Source organism: Mustela lutreola, chromosome 9, assembly GCF_030435805.1.
Source record: "Mustela lutreola isolate mMusLut2 chromosome 9, mMusLut2.pri, whole genome shotgun sequence".
Taxonomy (NCBI): Eukaryota; Metazoa; Chordata; class Mammalia; order Carnivora; family Mustelidae; genus Mustela; species Mustela lutreola.
The window spans coordinates 49,731,428-49,751,861 of NC_081298.1; the positions used below are offsets into that span (position 1 = coordinate 49,731,428).

Consider the following 20,434-nt stretch of genomic DNA (forward strand, 5'->3'; position numbering starts at 1 on the left):
GATAGCAGTTTAGAAGCCTAAGAATCTACCCACCACCCCACCATCAACTTCTGAGGACAGGGATTTGTGTTTTGTCTACATCCTCATCCCCAAGGGCCTCTGGAATCTGTCTACTTGAACGAGAGTTGAAGGACAATCTTCTAGAAAGACACTGTGCTGGAAAAGCACATATGGACTGTTGGAAGGAGCTGCACCCAAGATGCTATCTGGCTACACAGCCTTGGGGAGCCACCCAAGTTATCTGTACCTGCCTGGCCTCTGCAGCTACTGCCCACAGAGGCCTCAGGGGAGCAGGAGGGCTTGTAGTCTGCTTGTTTCCTAGGACAGAACAGCTTTCTCAGGCCAGCTCTGAACATAAATAACTTCTCTGGGCAGCAATAGGCTAAAATTGGGCTGGGGCAGACCTCTGCCCCTGCTTCCAGGCTAGGGACTCAGGCTGCCCTCTGCCCCGCAGAGTCATGGCTGTTGATGCCTCCTCCTCCCAGAGCCCCATGACCAGCTCAGGGCCCACCTGCACTGTGGAGTGCGCTCCTGCAGCTTCCTGGCCCATCTGGCAGGGTGCTCCTTGGTACCGGTGCCAAGAGATGTCACAGAGGGAAGGAACTGGTGGGGCAGGCGAGGATATGGGGCTTTCCCAGGGTTCCCAAAGCCTATCCTGCCAGGCCTTCCCTGCCCAAGGGAGATGAGGTTAGAAATATGTGCCAGTCATCAGAATAGTGGAGTCCACCCACAGACAACACAGGGCACATGTCCCAGAACAGGTGGCAGGGCCCTAATTGCCACCTGAGAGAGTGTTTCCAGGATGGATCCCAAATACAATGAGCACATTACAGAAATGTGCCTGGAAAATGAGCAAGCCAAAAATGTATGCGTGTGAGTGCACAATCATGTGTGTGCGTGTGTGTGCATGTGTGCCTGCCCAGACATGGGGTGAGCAGTGGAGATTCTGGTGAGCAGGATGGAGGTGTCACTAGGGTCACTGGGCGGGAGTTGTTGGTCTCCATGATAAGCTCTACAACGATGCTCCAGGAACATGCCTCCTCAGAAACATTCTGCAGCCCTAGGAGGGAAAGGAGATCCACTCACCTCTTTACCTCTAAGATAAGACTTTGACAACCTATTTGGGAAAAAAATCAGAACAGCTATTGCTTAGGGAGGGTAGGGATAGTGACTGAGAAGGGGCATGGGAACCCTCTGGGTCAGGGTCATTACTCTGTATCTCAATAAGGATTTGAATTACACAGGTATACACATTGATCAAAACTGAGCTAATGTACACTTGTGCATTTTATGGCATATAAATTTCACATAAAAAGAGAGAAAATAAACACACAATGAACACTAGTTAATGCTATGCTGCTGAAATGCATCCAAAACATAAGATGGACCAACCCCAGAGGGATGGATACACAAATCACATGGGATAAAAACTAGCTTTGTAAAGCTCTAGGGGTAAAAACTGGGTGCTAGGTACACAATAGGTGTACTGCTTGAAATTCTTCAAATTATGAAATTTTTCATAATAAAGTGTTAGAAATAACAATAACAAAATTAATTCCTATCTAATCAGGCTGTGGTATTTAAATAAAGTAACTCAGGTCTGATGCTTAAAACAGTTCTGGAACCCAGAAAGTACTGGAAAAAAATACTGGTAAAATGATAATCATCATTTTTATTTAGTCCTGCTGCTTCCAGCTCCAACGCATTCCGTCGCATCCCTGTGCCTACAGCTAGGATCACTTCGGTTATAATGATCACACCATTCTACAGATGGGGACGGATGGAGGAATGACAGGGCTGGCCAAGATCACCACGCCAGCAGAAGGTGGCCTCAGAACTACAGACTGCAGAGTCCTCCATTCCAGAGCAAAGGCCATAGTGCTTGCCCCAGGGGTGGGTCCGTGGGTCCTACACTTGCTGACCTGCCACATTTTTTTTTAAAGATTTTATTTATTTATTGGAGAGAGAGAGAGAAGGATAAAGAGCACACAAGCAGGGGGAGCAACAGAGAGAAAGGGAGAAGCGGACTCCTGCTGAGCAGACAGCCCAACTTGGGGCTCCAACCTAGGACCCCGGGATCATGACTGGAGCCAAAGGCCAATAGATCCCTAACCCACTGAGCCACCAGGCACCACCAACATGCCCCCTTCTGTACCTGAGGTCATGGTGGGGGAAGAGTCAGCAGGGGCCACCCCCAACCTCCAAATGGACACATCGGTGTGGTCCCCAGCATGCCAGGCTCTGAAAACCACAGCCCCACAACGTTTCTAGAAAGGGCTCAGGTTCCCAGTCTGGAACCTGTTCTTTGGGCCAACAAAGGCATCTTGGCTGTCGCCACATGAGACTCTGGGGCAGGAAAGCACTTTCTGTTAGTGGTGTTTATATGCTGCAGGACATTCAGCACTGGCTTAGGTGCAGGCAGAAAGGAAATTTCATGTCAAAAACCTAAGATGACCAGGAGAATAATTAACCTGGGGCTGCCAAAAATTAGCTCTGATCACAGACAACCCATACACACATACCTCTTCTTCCTCAGACAGCGACTAGAAGCAGTCTTTAGGCACTCAGCCCAGCTACGGTTTGTAAAATCATTCCAGGCTAAGCCTGCTTATTTTTAAAGAGAGAATAATAAATGCTTTGCCTACTCAGAAGCATGCCCCTTGCCTGGGGCTGCTGTGGAACAAAGGAACAAAAGCCCTTCTGGGTTTTAACACACCAGTGTATTTCTTGCCTATCCCCCGTGGCTTGCACGCAACCACACATCTCAGCAGGCCAATTCAAGCCCAGCCCTCGGACCACCCAAAGCCACTAATTCAGTGTGCACATGGGGGATCTCCAGCCAAGAGGGTATCCCGGGGGTCCAGGCACATCTGAGACAGTGACAGAAGGAAAACAGTCCATCCCTGGATCAGCTTATTTCCAGCATCCAGGAGGTAAGCCCATCTACCCCACCCACAGAGTCTTCATATTTCACTAAAGAATTAAACATAAATCTAGTTGGGCCAATAACAGTAATGAATGGTGAAGCCGGTTTGGTTGTTAGAGCTCCCCAAACTCAAGTGTACACAGGGGCCTGGGCATCTGCCTCAGTTGTTGGCCCAGTTGTTGGGCCCTGGACGCTGGGCCCTGGACCCAAGGCTCCCAGGGCCAATGCTCCTGGTTGGTGGGCCACATGAGGGCAAGAGGCTTATCTGCACAGGCTGGTAGGGAGATAGGTCAGCAAACAACACAGACACTAGAAAAAGGGGTGATAGCTGAGGGTTGTTGATGTGGGAGGTGGGCAAGGTGGTGCCCACAGGGAGTTGCAGCAGAATAACAGACATCTTTTTGCTGAATCCAATGTCAACTTGAGTCCAGTTTTACCAGGTTTGGTGGATTTGGTCTGTGATAAAACCTGAATCTGAGAAACAAACCTAGGGGTGCCCAATGGCCCCCAAGTTACCAAGCAGGGGAGTCACTGCTGCTCTCAGGCCCCCTGCTTCCCTGCAGGGAACCCTACCACAACCCCCTTCATTCCCACTGCCCCAGCCACTTACACCTTCTCTCTGTTCCCAGAACATACACTTCTTCACGGTCTTAGATGGGCCTGGAAATTCTTCCTCCAATTTTGGCTGCTCGTTCTTGGCAACAAGACCCCAGCTCTGATATCACCTCTTCAGAGAGGACTTCCGTAACTATTCAGTCTAAAGCAACCACCCATTCACACCCTACCATGCATTTGGGGACTATTTGTTACTATGACATACTCTAGCTTGTATTGACTGATACAGTGGCCCTCAGTGAAACCTGTGGAATGACTGGAAAAGAAAAGTTACAAGCTGCCCACCAGGAGAAAGAGCATGACTTGACTGCGGGGGAAGGGTGGTATTGGTGAAAAAGGACATTACAACTCAGGTTGACAGTGGGTCTGAGATAGCATTGTAAAGGCAAGTTTAGGCTTAAACAAAGGGGGTTTTAACCCCAGGGAAGGGGAAAGCACTGGCCTGTAGGGACAAACCAAAAAGACCCCTGAGCAAGACAGTCCCAGCAAGAGGGAGTTCCTGGATGCTGGGCTCCTTCAAACCCCAACATGCACACAACATCCAGAAAAGTGCTTGACACATGGAATATGTGGAGAACTTATCTAAAGAATCCAAGATAAATGTCAGGAGGACCCTCCCCCCTTTAAATGGCTTGATCTTATTTATGGTCCCCCTCTCAGAGTGCTGGGAGAAAGAGGCCGAGTGGGCTCATTTGTTTATTCCAGCATGTATTTTATTCACTTTGTACTCATGTTTACTGTCCTGGGACCAGAGAACATTTCCAAAGCTAAAACATGCCCCTTGAAACAAAGATGACTTCAGCCTAGAACAAGACAGAAGCACCTGGGACTGTGCCAAAAGCTTCCCATGCCTTGAACATTCATCATATTTGTGTCCAAAGACCAGATCCTTCTGTGGGAAACTAAAGGCACCAACTGCCAAGGTGAAGGGCAACCCTTCTCCAAGCTGGGCAGTCTTGCTCCTGGTAACAGCTCAGCAGGGATGTTTGGTGCTGGTGTCTACCACAAACAGATAAGTAAAGGGTCAGGAGACCCTGCTGAGCACTGAGGTGCCGTCAGGGGACACACAGTACCTGTATGTGATCCTCACTTCAGTTCCAGGCTCATCCCGCTCCCAGATCAAAGCGATGCTCTCCGGGGACTTCTGAACATGCTGATCCAAGCAATTGACTGCACAAAAATAGGTTTTACAGATGTTACACAGGGTTCTTATGAAATTGGATAAGGGGAAGGTTTGGTTTGCCATGGCTTGTGCTGCTTTCCACTGAGGTGGACCCTATGTTCCTCAAAGGCAAGGGATCTACTCTTTGCAAGGAGAATGATTGTCAGAGCCTGCATGTAGCACTGGGTGTGGTGCAAAAACAATGAATACTGTTATGCTGAAAATAAATTTAAAAAATTAAAAAACAAAAAACAAGACAACCAGTATATAAATAGCATCTCACGGGTGCAGGGTGATCCCTTGTGAATATCTGAAGCAGGTGCTTCCCACCTGTGGTCCCAACCCTGGCCACCTGTGGGAATCACCCAGGACACCCCCAGGGACCCTGACCCAGTTGGCCTTGTGGTTTTTGGGCTCCTTGGGTGGTTCTAACATGCAGCTGGGATGGAGTGCTGTAACCTGAGATGCTAGAAAGAAGGCTTAATGCAAACAGCCTGACCCTGATTCAGTACACAGTTCATGCGGCAGTCTCTCGAGTCTGCTGGAGGTGTAATCCAGGGCAAGGATTCATATTGCCTTTCAGATAACCAGCCAGCACCCTACAAACCAGCCTCTGCTCCAACAAGTGATGAAATGATAGGGAACCAGCCGTGCTGGTTGTCCGGAAGACTCTGCTTCCTGCCCCCTCTATTACCCAAGCTCAGATCACATGACTGCCTGCAAAAACAGATTAGTGCTGACAATTTACTGTAAACCTGAAGATTAGTAGGATCGGGTAATTTGCTAACATCCTGTTCATTACTCTTGATTTCAAGGTGAGCTTCGATCTGGCAGGTTCATTTAGTGCCCCTTCCTATCAGCCCTCGCAGACAGATTTCATTACTCACTTCCCCTTCAGCAAGATAAACAATGATGGCAAGTAGCTTCTGGACCCAGCAGTCATCTGTCCACCTGGTCTTCACGGTCACCCCCAATGTCCAGATATACAAATTCTTTCTCTTTTTTTTATTTGAATACAGTTACTTATCTTCTCCAATCTCCTCCCATACAAATGGGAGAAACATTATCTACCATGTCTAATCACAGGATTACAATAGGAATCCAATAAAAGACCAATGTTGAAGTGCTATTGTATGAATGCAGGGTGCTGTTATCAACTGATAATACTATGCAATGAGCTACAGGAACTCCAATAATATTTCTTGATGGAGTAACTGTCCTGACAAAAGTTATGGGAAACCATACCCCTAAAAGATCAAATGATTCTCATAATTCTTGAGAGGGTGAACCCCCATGAAAATATTTATATACTTTAGCTGTTGTATGCAAATAACATTTTTCAGTCAAGTTATTTTATCTATCACTTACTCTTATAATAAAAAAATTACATTTGAGAACATTTGGGTGGCTCAGTCAGTTAAGTATCTGCCTTGGGCTCAGGTCATGAACTCAGGGTCCTGGGATTCAACCCCCTATTGGGCTCTCTTCTCAGCAGGGAGCCTGCTTCTCTCTCTGCCTCTGTTCCCACCGCTGCTTATGCTCTCTATTTCTCATATAAATATATAAAATATTTTAAAAATGTATTTGAACTTTCTGGATCCTCACAGAAATATGTTATACTTCAAAAAATCTAATAAAGATAGATGTCATCAGGAAGAACTATTAATACTAATATTACTTATTGATACCAGAAAGTTCTTTGAATTACTAGAAAAACAGAAGAGAAGAAATGCTATAAAAACGGAAGATAGAGGGGCGCCTGGGTGGCTCAGTGGATTAAGCCTCTGCCTTCGGCTCAGGTCACAATTTCAAGCTCCTGTGATTGAGCCCCACATCAGGCTCTCTGCTCAGCAGCTTGCTTCCCCTTCTCTCTGCCTGCCTACTGTGATCTCTCTCTCTCTCTCTGTCAAATAAATAAAAAAAATCTTAAAAAAAAAAAAAAAAAGAAGATAGAAAATACAAGAGGTCAAACTGAGGGGGAGGTTGGCGGCCAAACCTGGATTTACACAATAAACCTAATGTGTATGTGTCAATCAGTCCAAAATTTAGAAATCATGAGTTTTCACACTAAAACCACCGATTTCTGGCCTCTCTTTAGCAACCAGCAGATGAGGCCACACCCTATCTGGAAGTTGAAGTAGTGAGCACCCCCTAGTAGGGCCAAGCCCTTTCTCCCTCCCACCCCCTACCACTTCTGGACTCCCACCACAAGCCCACCAGCCCCAAAACCCCACTCCTACTGCCTGGCCCTGGAGGACCTAAGGGATGGACTAAGAAGAGATGACCCTAGGCAGGTCACAACAAGCCTAGAAGTGTCCAGCTGAGAACCCACACACTGAGTTACAGCTGTGCCCTGCATGGGGGTGGCTGGTCCAACTGGAAGAGGGTGCTGTTCCCACCTGCGCACAAATGCTCATTGGCGCATGGCTGCTTCACACATCACAGGTGAGCTGATTACACCCGCTTCTACCTAAGAAGCCCGCTCTAAAATTTCTCCCACTCTGAGTTTGACTCTTTGAGTCACCCTGAAAAGTGGGCAGCCCAGGGGTAGCCTGGAAAACAGTTTCCAGGTGTCCTGGGTTGTACAGTGACCTGCCTAATGCCACAGCCAGAAAGCAGCAGGAAGGGCTTCCAATCACACATGACACCTCACTGCACGGTCTGTTCCCATGGCAGCCAGGGCACCAGGACATACTTCTCACTCAATGAATGACGGCCCAGCTTTGAGCCAAGACCCTCATAGCCGTGGACCCCAGCAAGGCATCCTCCACCTGGTTTACACCAAACAGGAAGGCAGTGTCCACAGGATGGACATTGGGTATCCAGGGTATAGATGGGTGGTCAATGAGACCAGCCATCTATCTCTCTTTCTGGAGCTGATGGATGGCAGGAATCCAGGCAGGTCAGCATGAAGCCCAAGGTACAGTGTCCCCTACATGCCTCACTGCCCCTCCCCACCCCAGTTCAGAACATAGTAAGTTCTCAACAAGCAGCTGCTAAGGCTCCATGTGATCTACCTCCTCCCAGCAATCATGTTGAGTCTAGTGAGCACCTTCCTCCCTCAGGGCCTTTGGACTGTTTCTCTGTGTCTGGGGGACGCTGTCCTACTGTCCACACTGCTGCCCTTCGCCTGGTGTCCACACTCCTACAGGTCTGGCCTACAGATTCCCACTCTCACTGAGCACTTCACATCCCATGGACCTCATGCTTCCCTCTATCTTTTCCCAAGATGGCACTTGTAGCCCCTCTGTGGACAGGGATCCAATATCCTGACCATATTTGTACATGTGCAGCCGAACACAGAGCACAGAGCAGAGAAGAACCACAGCTTTTAATTTAAGTCCTCAACCTTGAGGGCAACACTGGAGTCTAAATGACACCATGTTGGTTCCCTGCCTGAGGAGGGAACAGATCTCTTCGTGTCTTAGTGGCTTTATCTCTCAAGGTTTATTTCTAGTCTAGATTAGCACTTCTGAATCCCCCAGAACTCCAGAGGGCTTATTAGCCAGAGATGGTGAGGTCTTGCCCTGAGTCTCTGAATGAGCAGGTCTGGGTGGGCATGCACATCTCCGCCTCTAGTAAGATCCCAGGTGCTGCTACAACTGCCGTCCTGGACCCACTCCTGCAGACACACACGTAGGCTTACAACTACACACATTCTGTTCCAAATTTGGGGCAGGGTGAGGGGACATTCTTCTTCCTTTGGGGATAAGAGTAATTAAAGACTTTCTGTAAGACATCTGGTCAAACCTTTGCTGGATGGTAGCCTGGAGTCATAGGGAAAACACACACACTGGAGTCTGGACCCTGTCCAACCACTTATTAACCACAGATGGTGCACTGCTTATCTAATTTAAATCTCACTTTCCTCATTTGTTGTGGGAGTGATGGCTCCAGACTCAGAGATGTGGTAGAAATTAGATGCTTTGTGAGTTTCCTGCATGAGGTCAGATGGGAATAAAAACACCCTCGACAGCTACTGCGGACAACACTCAGATGACACCAGCATATTCACAAAGCTCCATGCAGGGCCTGGGGTGACAGTAGCCCTAAGATGCTGTGTGTGTGCTGGCTTTTAACACATGGGCATGTTTCCTGCTGTTGCCTCAACTGCAGGGAGGAAAAGAAAGAAGGGAGGGTAGGTGGAAGGAAGGAAATTCTTCCTTCTCCACATTGGAAAACAAAGACTCCACCTAAAGAACTGGGCAGTGGGACAAGAAAATTCCATTTCCAAGAACAAGCAGTTAAGGACCTAGTGTGATTTTTAAGGCTCAGCTCAAACCCCACCTCCTCCTGTAAGTCTTTTCCAATTTCCCAACACACAGTGACCTCTTGATCCCTGTCATTTTCACACCATTTTTAATGCTTACTTACCTGACCAGTAGTCACCACTCTGGGACACAATGCTAGTTTTGCTAGATCTTCCCCTATCTGGGTCACAAGTCCCTGAGGACAGGGAACATGTCCCTAAGATTCCTTTATCATGGGTTTGGAGTAGAAGGGATGCTATCAGAATCCTCCCCTTAGCATCTATAAAAACCTTGAGCAAGTGACCCCCGTGTGAGGTCACTTGCTTAATGATTTGTGGTTCCCCTCCTCGGAAGAATGCAGGCTCTGTGGCATTGGGTATCTTCCATACTGTTCATCACCATATATGAATTGGAGCCTTCGTTTCCATATCTGTACAATGGGACCACAAACCACTTCACATCGGGATCAGGAGGATGAGATGATATGAGGCTCCATCATGTTCCTAAGATCAGGTGTGCACCTGGCCTAACACAATTCTGCAAAAAGTTAGGCAAATGTCTGTTGGTGGTTCATGTGTTCTGAGCTTTTTTTTTTTTTTTTTTTTTAGATGTTATTTTATTAGAGAGAGAGAGAGAAAACGGGTGGGGGGGAGGGGCAGAAGGGCAAGCAGACTCCCTACTGAGTATAGAGCCAAAAACACCAAGCAGCGCTTGATCCCAAGACCCTGAGATTAGGACCTGAGCTGAAATCAAGAGTCAGATACTTAACTGACTGAGCCACCCTGTTTGTTTGTTTGTTTGTTTTTTAAAGATTTTATTTATTTATCAGACGAAGATCACAAGTAGGCAGAGAGGCAGGCAGAGAGAGAGGGGGAGGCAGGCTCCTGGCAGAGCAGAGAGCCCGATGCGGGGCTCGATCCCAGGACCCTGAGGCCATGACCCGAGCTGAAGGCAGAGGCTTAAACCACTGAGCCACCCAGGTGCCCCAGTTTTGTTTTTTTAAAAAAGATTACAATAGGATTATCATTTCCATTATAAAGATGGCACACACTTACCTAGGAATTTTCAAGAACTACTGTCAGTTGTTTAAATACATCTCTTCCCCTCCCCAACTTTAAGTGAACCCACACAGGGAAATTCAATTTTATTCAAAAGAAATGAGGGAGTTAATATTCACAAAAGGATTCACAATGGGCTTTCTTTAAATAGAAAATCTCCCTGGCACATTTAAAGAAATTACATCAGTCTCAAATTGTATTTGCCAACTTTCCAGAAACATCTGCTATTTAAAGTAAGTTGTGCATCTGACAAGTGGGAAGAATTCAGTCTCTTCAGGGGGACCCTCCTCCTAAGACCAAGGGTTACACTTCCATTTAGACTTCCTTGAAAGACTTTAGAAAAGTTTCTTCGGTCACTGAGAGAAAAATGAGGCACAGAAATGCAGCATCTTGCCACTCTCAGTGTGTCTGCCGTCTGGATTATGGGAGGTGCAATCAGAAAGAGGAGGGAAGTAAAGCAAAATGGTTTCCATACCTTCAACTCATGCTCCAAAAAGCATCCAGAAAACTCTACACTCAATGGTCAATTAAAAATAGTTTTTCTACACCCTTGCTTTAAGGTAAAAAAACCCATTTTTTAAAAAAAATCTGACTCAGAATTTGGTCTTTAGAAAAAAGAATTTAGGGGCACCTGGGTGGCTCAGTGGGTTAAGCCGTTGCCTTCGGCTCAGGTCATGATCTCAGGGTCCTGGGATCAAGCCCCGCATCGGGTTCTCTGCTCAGCAGAGAGCCTGCTTCCCTCTCATTCTCCCTCTGCCTGCCTCTCTGTCTACTATGATCTCTCTCTATCAAATAAATAAATAAAAATCTTTGAAAAAAAGAAAAAAGAATTTAGGGGTGCCTGGGTGGCTCGGTTAGTTAAACATCTGCCTTCTGATCAGGAGATGATCCTAGGGTCCTGGGATGATTGGAGTCAGGCTCAGTGGGGAGTCTGCTTCTCCCTCTGCCCCTCCCCCCACTCATGTGCGTGCTCTCTCTCTCTCTCTCTCTCTCAAATAAATAAATAAAATCTTAAAAAGAGAGAAAAAACAGAATTTAGTTGTGTGTTTTGAAGGCAACACATGTCATTACCCTCTAGTTCTGCATTCTCAACTTCCTGACATCCTGAGCTCATGGGCAAAAAAGCACAGACTTTTATCCATTGAGCCCTGTGAAAGACAGCCAAATTTCAGATTGGTAAGAATACTTTCTAGATACTAACCTTTTATCAGCTATGTCATTTGCAAATATCAGAGGTGAGGTGGGTGGTGGGATGGGTGAAATAGGTGACAGAGATTAAGAGTACATTTATCTTGATGAGCACTGAGTAATGTATAGAATTGTTGAATCACACTATATTGTACACCTGAAACTAATATAACACATGTTAACTATATAGGAATTAAAATAAAAAACCTAATTCTTATAAAGATTTTTTTTATTATTATTTATTTATATGACAACGGAGATCACCAGTAGGCAGAGAGGCAGGCAGAGAGAGAGAGAGGAGAAGCAGGCTCCCCGCTGAGCAGAGACCCTGATGCGGGGCTCAATCCCAGGACCCTGGGATCATGACCTGAGCTGAAGGCAAAGGCTTTAACCCACTGAGCCACCTAGGTGCCCCAAAAAACCCAATTAAAAAAAAAAAAAGTATCCTCTTTAGATCTTGGTTTAAAAAAAAGAACTGCTTCAGCAAAGCAGTTTTACATAAATATAAGGGAAGCAACTGGAGGCTCTCTCTACCTGCCCTGCCCAGGTGGCCCCTGACACCATGACCCCACCTGGTGACCTGGCTGTCCCAGAGCCCCAGGATGGACTTTGAGAGCTGTGTTGGCCACCTGCATGCCTTCGCTAGCCTGCTTCCCTCTTATCCAAGACTGATCATATGCAAACCGATGTAGTCCTGTTCAGAGGAAACAGCACACTATTAACAATGCTGAAGGCCAAGTTCAAGGTCACAGCTTTCCCCATGATTCATTAATAAATAACAAAAGCCAGTGATTGGATGCAAGTAATGCTTTATAAGCATTTTCTCATTTGACACTAACAACAGCCCCAGATGTCCCCAGGTCATACATACACTGCCAGTCAGAAGAAGCTTAGCAGCTTGGCTCTGAGTATTGGTCTCAATACTAGTCTCTGAGACCTCCTGTCACCCATGTTCTGTCGCCCAGTGACAAGGCCTGTGTAGGTGCTTCGGGCCACAGTTCCAGTTGAGCCCAGTCTACAGCCATCCCAGTCCAGGTCCCCGACTTTGGAGTGAGAAGCAGGGCCGACACAAGAGACGGAGACAGACTTCAGGAGCAGAAAGAAGCCATCTCCTGGCGCTTGCCCATCAGCCCCTGTCCAAAGTCCTGACCCACAGAATCTGGGGGATTAATAAAATTGTTGCTGCTTTATGCCACTAAGCTTAGGGTAGTTGGATATGCAACAATAGTAACTAGAATAGAGTTTGGTTACATCTATCTTTACTTTACACATGAGGAGATGCATGCAAAGTACAGATAAGGGGAAAACAAGGATTCACATCTAGGTGTGATTCTAGATACACTCTAGAACACTAAACTGTATGGCATTACCCATATACCATTTTTGTTTGCTTAAAGAAGGCATCCCCAGGACACTAATCTCAATCCTATCCTTTTTATTATTTTTTTTTTCATCTTCACTGGTATGGGATATATAGGTCAGTGGTCCTCCAACTTGAACGTGCACCAGAAGCCCTTGGAGGGCTTGTTAAAAACACAGATTCAGGGCACCTGGGTGGCTCAGTGGGTTAAGCCGCTGCCTTCGGCTCAGGTCATGATCTCAGGGTTCGGGGATCGAGTCCTGCATCTGGCTCTCTGCTCAGCGGGGAGCCTGTTTCCCCCTCTCTCTCTCTGCCTGCCTCTCCATTTACTTGTGATCTCTCTCTGTCAAATAAATAAATAAAATATTTTAAAAACAACAACAACAACACAGATTCAAGGCCCGGTTGGCTCAGCTGGTTGAGCAACCAACTCTTGATTTGGCTTAGGTCATGACTATAATATTATTATTATAAATAAATAATAAATAAATATTTATTTATCAAATAAATAAAATCTTTAAAACACATACACACACACACACACACACACATACACATACAGAAAGATGGCAGGGCCCCACTCCCAAGGTTTCTGATTTTGACAGTCTAGAATGGGGTGTGAAAACTTATGTTTCTAAAATGTTCCCAGATGATTCTAACACCACTAGCCTGGGGACCACACCTTGAAAACCGCTAGTATAGATCCTCCTGAAGGAGTAATGTCATTTTTGAGAGCAATACTTCTTTGGAACAAGCCATCATTGTGCTGTCTACAGATCAGGCCAAAACACCCGCACCCATTCCACAACGTTTTAAGTGGTTCCCAGGGCAGCTCTGGCCTGACCTGGCCTTTCTCCATACTCTGAACACACTTTGCAGACACTGGCAAAGGGCAGAGATATTCCTGACAGCTGAGTGGGCAGGCATATGCATTAGAGGTAGGAAGTTGTGAAAAGCTTTCTATACAACAGTTTTCTGAAGCTCAGCTGACTATGTAGCCAGAAAGGAGAAATAAGTGAAGAAAAAAGAAGCAGAAGAATTGTTTGCTGAACACACCCAGCCCTGACTCAGTGAGGCTCATGAGGTCCTTGGTGCCTGTCCCATGAGGTCCGTCCCTACTGGCTTATCAAAGAGTGTGAGGTGGCAAGCCACCCAGGAATGTTCACAGTAGCCTCAGGCCTCCAGAAGCTGCACTTTCTATGCCTTTAGAGGCTGTTCTCCTCCCTTTCAAAGGCACATGCCATCAACCCTGCAAACCTAAGTGTTTGGTTTTCTTTCCATTGGTCCAAGGACACTTGCTGCTGACTCAATTTTAGAGAAAACACTTATCTAGTAAGTGACTCACTTCGATTAAACCAGCAAAGTAATATACAATATGAAAAAACATATATCTGGTCCAAAGTTCCCTCAAGTTTCTTTGTTTGAAAGTTAACTGCAACACACTACCCATAATTTTATGGCTATTTCTAAATATAATAAATTAAATTCACTACTACATACTGATCACCAATAAATGCCAGGCTGTTCCATACCTTCTGGCACTGTGTCCTCACAACCAGAATAGCAGGTAGGTATTATTGCCTGCAGTTTATATGGGGGGGGGGGGGCACTTAAGCTCAGAGGAGCAGAAAAATTTGGCCATTACCTGGTCGAGCTGTGCCACACAACAGATCCTACCTAGAAGTTCAGGTCTAGTTATGGCCCTGCCATGAAGATCTGCATGTGCTTTCCTTAAATAACTCCTAGACGCCAATCAACTCCATAGTCTGGGACAGCAGGCAGCCCCCCTGACTTGGCACCTGACTGCAAGTCCCATCTTGCCCTGTAAGACCAACCCCAGGCCTACCCTTCCTGGCCATTACCGCCTCCAGTCCCTGGACCTTCTCCCCTTGTGGCATGGGGATACAGTGTACCCACCTTATCTTAAAGAAATACTAGTGGATTCAATCTCAGAAGATACCAGAGGATTGATTGACTGCCTGGTGGAGCTGGTTTCTGGAATCTCAATCACCACCCGGTCTAAAGCAACCTGTAGGTCTTCCGAGGCAGTACACAACTGAAACAGTCAACTGGGAGACACCCATCCCTTCCTTCCCGCCCACAAGCCCCAGAGCAAGGAGATAACTGATTCCAACTGCTGGCGGTAATTTTTTCCTACCCCTCTGCCTGCCACTCGGTTTGTTTACTTGGGCAGTCTCTCCCGGAGCAAGTCTCTGGGGTACCCAACCGGAGGCAACAAGTCAGGCGCTTTTAGTTTTTGCCTCTCCCAGGGACAGGAGTGGGGAAGTCCCGGCCTACATCTGAGAGCCGGCGCCCTCCTCCCTAGCCTGGCACAGGGGTAGCCCGCAGCGCAGTGGAACCCCCAGGCTGAACTCTGGGGACAGTGGACTGAGGAGCTGCGCTGGGGCAAGACCAATGACTGGGCGACCTGAACGGATGCCCGCCCGGGTCTCCGCACGCGCGAACCCTAGCGCTTAAGCTGGAATCTGGGTTCAGGGTGACTGAGGCCCGGACTGGAGCCTCCGGGGATCCTGATGGGATGGGGGCTGGGACGGTGAGGCGCCACCGTTGAGAGTGCGAGGAGCAGAGGACTGGAGGAGGGGCCTCCCGTGGGGCCGTGAATGGCTGTTAAATGCCCTCGGGACTCCTGAGCTGAGGGCGCCCTGGATTACTTCCCGTCCCCACCCCCACCCCCCCGTAGCCCACTCACCAGACACGTTTAACTGGCCTCCTAGAAACCAGCCGATCTTCCCGCTGCTGAAATCACAGTCCCAGACGGTGTGGTAGGGGGTGTCCCACACCAGCGTGTCCTGAGCCAGCGGCCCCCAGAAAGCGGCGGGATCCCGGGCCGCCTGTGCGCTCTGCGCCTGGTAGGAGCCTGGCTGCCCCGCAGCCCCGGGGGCGGCTCTCACCCCGCGCAGCTGTGGCACCGACTTTACCGAGCGCCCGCACAGGCTGCCCAGGAGCCGCCGCGCGCAGGGGCCCAGGCCACGCACCGCCATCTCGCCAGAAGCCCTGAGGCACTCTGAGCCGCAAGCTGGGGCTGCGAGCGGGGGCGCCCCTTAATGTCTGTGCGGCCCCGCCCGGTCTCCTCCTCCAGCCACCACCCACTCCTCCCCCAGCCTGTGCGGTAAGACGCTGCCTCCCGGAGCCTGCCCCAGAGAAGAGGTCCGCTAAGGAAGAGTAGGCATGGGGAGCACAGGCCAGAAGGTGGCCGTCGGTTCTGGTGGGCTGTGATGCCCTTGTCTTTGCCTTCCCGGCCTGACACTCAGCGTCAGGCGGTTTTGGTTTCACTTTGTGGGTCTTCAGGAACCAACAGCTGCGCCAGGGAAAAAAAAAAAAAAAAAAAAAAAAGACGGGTGCGTCACCGGGTATAGGCTCCAGGCTCCAGGTAGCCTGAACCATCCGTTATGGGAAAGAGCCGGCAAAAAATGGAAGCCTCTGGTGGAGGGAAGCACGCAGGTGGGTGTGAAGACCACCACAGTTAGGTTCTTTCAGCATCTCAGAGGCTGAAGTCCAAATATCACTCCTTTTGTGCTCCCTTGGGAGTGAGCACATCATCTTGCCAGGCCGACCTGTGACACACATAAGTGGCCCATGTGGGCCCAATGGGCTGGTTAGTGTGCCTAGAGCCAGGATGTTGTTCTGGGGTCTGAGGCTCAGACCCTGGCCCGAGGACTGATGCTCTTAGCAGCCAGCTGCCAGCCTTAGGCCCCTTGGGGAGTATAAGCAAAGAAAATGCTCTGCTAACCTTGACTGATTTAGAAACCTGGGGGTTTCTCCCATTGCTCCCGCATCTGTGGCCTTAGCTTAAACCTTGGCTTTGATTTTGGTCTGAAATGCCAATAGAGTATTACCCCCACCTTAAAAGACCACCAGAGACGTGAGCCAATCAGCAAGGGTCGTTTATTGCAGGTTCCAACCTGGACCTCTGCGCTGCTAGTTGCCGATAACCCCGAGAGGTCCAGAGCTGGGTTGGTGCAGGGTTTTTATAGACAGGTACAAACAAGTTTCGGGTGGGGCTGAGCTGATTGATTGACAGTTTGAACAGGCATACTTCGTGTCAGTGAATTGGGTCAGGGGACCCAGCGCGAAAGCAGACAAAGCAATCTTACAGAAGCAGAACTGGCCGGTTAGCCCACGCATGCGGAAAAAAGCACTATCAGGATATTAAAGGCCTGGTTACTATCAAGTAAAGACAATTGGGAGTCTCCTGGTGGAATGTTACATTCCTGCTATAAAGCATCCTTGTTAATGAGATTTAGGTTTAGAAGAAATTTAACTTTATTTACTTTTCCTTCTACCTCCGTCTCCTTCGGTTTTTTTATGGAGGGGAGGGTGACATTAGGGCTTGAGGAACTGAGTTCTGCGTCCCTGGAAATTGGGCTATTGATAAGGTAACCTCTTTGTTTGTAAATCTCAAGGACATTTGCAAACCAAGGGAGACTCCTGTCTTGCAGGATTGTGATCTCAGCAAGTTAACCATTTATCATTTTATGGCAGTCAGGGGTGCCTGAGGAACGCCACACATATGGAGGGGAGCGGGTGAAGGGGGGGTGCAAGGCGCCAGCCTTTGCTTTGTCCTCAGCCAGCCTCCTGCTCCTTCATTCCCCCCTGAACAACTTTGACCCTTAAATCTTTAAGGTGGTTGAAGGTGGAAGGTCTCATCTTCTATAACTTCTTCGTGCTGAATAGGGGTGTAGAGCTGTCCCTACCTACTGGGGTCAATATTGATCAGGGTAGGAATGTATAAGGGAGTTACGAAAGGTGGAGGCAGCTGAATCCAGCGCTGACAGTGAAGAGGCATCCTCGCGCAACAAGGATCGTCTGTCGTGGTGTAGTCATTGTAGCAATGGAGTCTCGGCACCAAGTGGAGAAACATGGAACAAAGCAACATATTAAGGTTAATAAGGCGATAAGAATAAGAAGCCCGAAAAGGAGATTTGGCCATAGCCCTCCTCTAAACCAGGAACTTAACCAATCACTAAAAGAGAGAGAGGGACCTTGTAGAGCCTTAATCTGGGCATTAGGTCAAGTTTCTTAAACTCTCTGTGCCTCATTTTCATTTCCTGAAAAAGAGGATTAACATCTCTTTTCCCAGGGCCAAGGTCAAGATTAAATGCAGTAGTATCTAGTCTAGCCTGCAGTGGGCACACAGGAAGCTCCCTAGTGGAGGCTATGTTGTTGTCCTCAAGCCAAGAAGGATAGAAGGAAACTCATGGAATCTTGTTTCAACCAGATTCTTAAAGATTTCAACACCCAAGATGTAAAAGTGTAATAAAGAAGGCAAGCAGAGGAGAACAGGGATTTGGAAAAACTGGTTGATTGAGTTCTTTGGGTTTGGGAAAGATTCCTTCCTGCTAGCTATATGATCTGCAGAGGGAAAGACTAGGCAGAGGAGAACATGTCAGATGCACTTCCACTGGAAGTCAGCCCCAGCAGCGCCTGCACGTGTGCGTGCGCGCGCGTGTGTGTGTGTGATGCCCGCCTTCTGCCAGAGAACCAAGGATTTTAAGACTGCTGAAGCTAGCATTACACATGTGACTTGATCTGTGCCAAGCACATTTTTTACTTAGCTTAAAAATTATCTACAGCTACCACCAATAACCAACCCCTGGTAGGACAGATACACAAAGAAATAAACAGGCTTACTGAAAAGCCCACAGCGGTCACGTGAAAGAGCAGCACTGACACCCAGCACTCCTGCTGCCATCTCAATAGCTGCCTCACCATTTGGCCTGAATCTTCATTTTCAATAGAAAATGCTAAACTGTCCATGAAGATTATAACTGTTGTAGTGTGTCCCAAAGACTACCACCAACATTTCATCCCCTGTGTAGAAGGGATAGTATGCTGCTCTGTGGAGAGAGGAGCTTGTCCCCCACCCCTTGAATGCAGGCTGGTGGATTTCTTTAGTGCCGGGCCACAGGGGGCATCCCTGTCTGACAGACCCAGATTTAGGCCCTGCAGGCCCCAGCTGCAGCTCCAGCTTTCTTGGAACTCAGGTGTGGTGCTGTAAGAGAGCTGAAGTAGCCTCCCAGAGGAAGATCCTCATGAGAACAATGAGAAAAGTACATAGAATTGACTTGACTTTAAAATAAAGAAGTAGAGGGGTGCCTGCGTGGCTCAGTGGGTTCAGCCTCTGCCTTTGACTCAGGTCATGATCTCAGGGTCCTGGGATTGAGCCCTACATGGGGCTCTCTGCTCAGTGGGTAGCCTGCTTCCCTCTCTTTCTCTGCCTAATTGTGATCTCTGTCTGTCAAATAAATAAATAAAATCCTTATTTAAAAAAATAAAGAAGTTCAAGGGCAGCTGGGTGGTGCAGTTCGTTAAGCATCAAACTCTTCATTTCGGCTCAGGTTGTGATCTCTGGGTCCTGAGACTGAGCCCCATATTGGTCTTCCAACTCAGTGTGGAGTCCTCTTAGGGACTCTCTCTTCTTCTCCCTCTGCCCCTTACCCTCTCGAATAAAGAAACCTTTAAAAGAAACCTTTTAAAGAAACCTTTAAAAAATAAAGAAGTACCTAGTTCTTGTTTTCTTCAGGTTGGGTAAAGAGAAGTGATTATGTGGACATAAAACATTTCAGAATTCAGGTGGTACAGAATTGCACTTCCAGCAGCCAGCCCATTAACCAAGAGATGACCTGGGACCCTGCCTCCTGAGTGTCATAGCCCTGAGGTCCCTGAGGCCAAAGCCATTCTTTCTGCCTCCTGGAAACATATCTCCCATGACTAAAACCAAATGGAGCCACTGTCCATCCGCCCCAGCCATATTCCCCGGGCTGCTTCCCTGGGGCCACAGTGGTGCTGAGAGAGCAGCCAACCATCCAGGCAGAGCTGGTCCCATGTTCTTTCCAACAGGCCCCTGGGCAAAGTCCTCAGCACTGAAAGCTGTACGTTGGCAGGTGCCAACGTAGGGAGGCCTGGGAGGTTTCCCATGGGAAGCTGGGGCTTACTTTATATCTTGGGCCTGAGGTTCACATTGGAGGCTATAGCCCACCAACACCCCCTTCGACTTTTGCCTCCTTAGATCCAAACACCTACTTTACTCAGAGCACTTGGGTGCCCCTAGAAACAGTTTTGTTGGTAATGGATGGGAAAACCACCTGCCCCCAGTCAGTAAGACCTAGCCCTGACTCACCAAATCTGTAAAGTTGGGTACTTCCACAAAAGCCTTCAAAGATCTCTGCTTACCCACTCTGCACTTCTCTTCAATGACATGCATAGGTGATCTTTGGAGCCCCTCCTGTGTGCACAGCCCAGGGCTAAGGGCTGACAGCTTGACAAGGATGACCTCCAGACAGGCCCTGAGCTCAAGCTTACCACAGAAAGCGGGGGGGGGGGGGGGGGCAGGGAGAGGCAGAGAGACAGAGAGCTGCTCAAATGAGTGAAATGCAAAACAAAACCCAAACAAAAATTCCATAATAGGTGGCTTGAACCAGGTTTGAAGGAGAACACTTGGTTGGCTGGGAGTCTAGGAGTGCTTTCAGAAGGGTGTCAGGGAAAGCTTCCCCCCAGGTTTCCACTTTGCAGTGTTGCCATGTACTCAGTGGTAATGACAACATCTGGAGAGGTTTGATTCCATCCCCTTTGGCAGTGGGGGCTCAATGATTCCCATATAGCTGCAGCACAACCTTTGTCTCCCATCCTGTAACACTGCACACCACATCCCTGTGGATGAGCTGCCGACCCCACGACCTGTGTGGTTAACCCAATGATACACAACAACTACAGGGTGGGAGTGTTCCCCACCAAAAAGCAGGACAGGAGGTGAAAACCAGGACCAAATCCAGGGCTCCAAAGGAGACATACTATCTGCCGCACCTCACACCCGACTGATGCAGTCAGGAGCATGGTCTGTGGATTTCTTTAAAG

General features: G+C 48.2%; 1 protein-coding gene across 2 annotated transcripts in view; it reads right to left on the reverse strand.

The window, feature by feature from the left end:
• ACSS1 (acyl-CoA synthetase short chain family member 1) overlaps window positions 1–15,638 on the reverse strand; it is a 60,963-nt gene extending 45,325 nt beyond the window's left edge. Inside the window, exons 1-2 of one of the 2 annotated variants that reach the window (XM_059134237.1) lie at window positions 15,270–15,638; window positions 4,615–4,711 (exon numbers count right to left, since the gene is read on the reverse strand). In XM_059134237.1, the coding sequence (XP_058990220.1) occupies window positions 4,615–4,711; window positions 15,270–15,561 (389 nt within the window). In that variant the 5' untranslated portion in view covers window positions 15,562–15,638. Of the gene's footprint in view, window positions 1–4,614; window positions 4,712–14,476; window positions 14,496–15,269 lie in introns of those variants that run through there. The other variant, XM_059134238.1, reaches the window with a different exon arrangement.
• Between the last annotated feature and the right edge of the window lie 4,796 nt (window positions 15,639–20,434).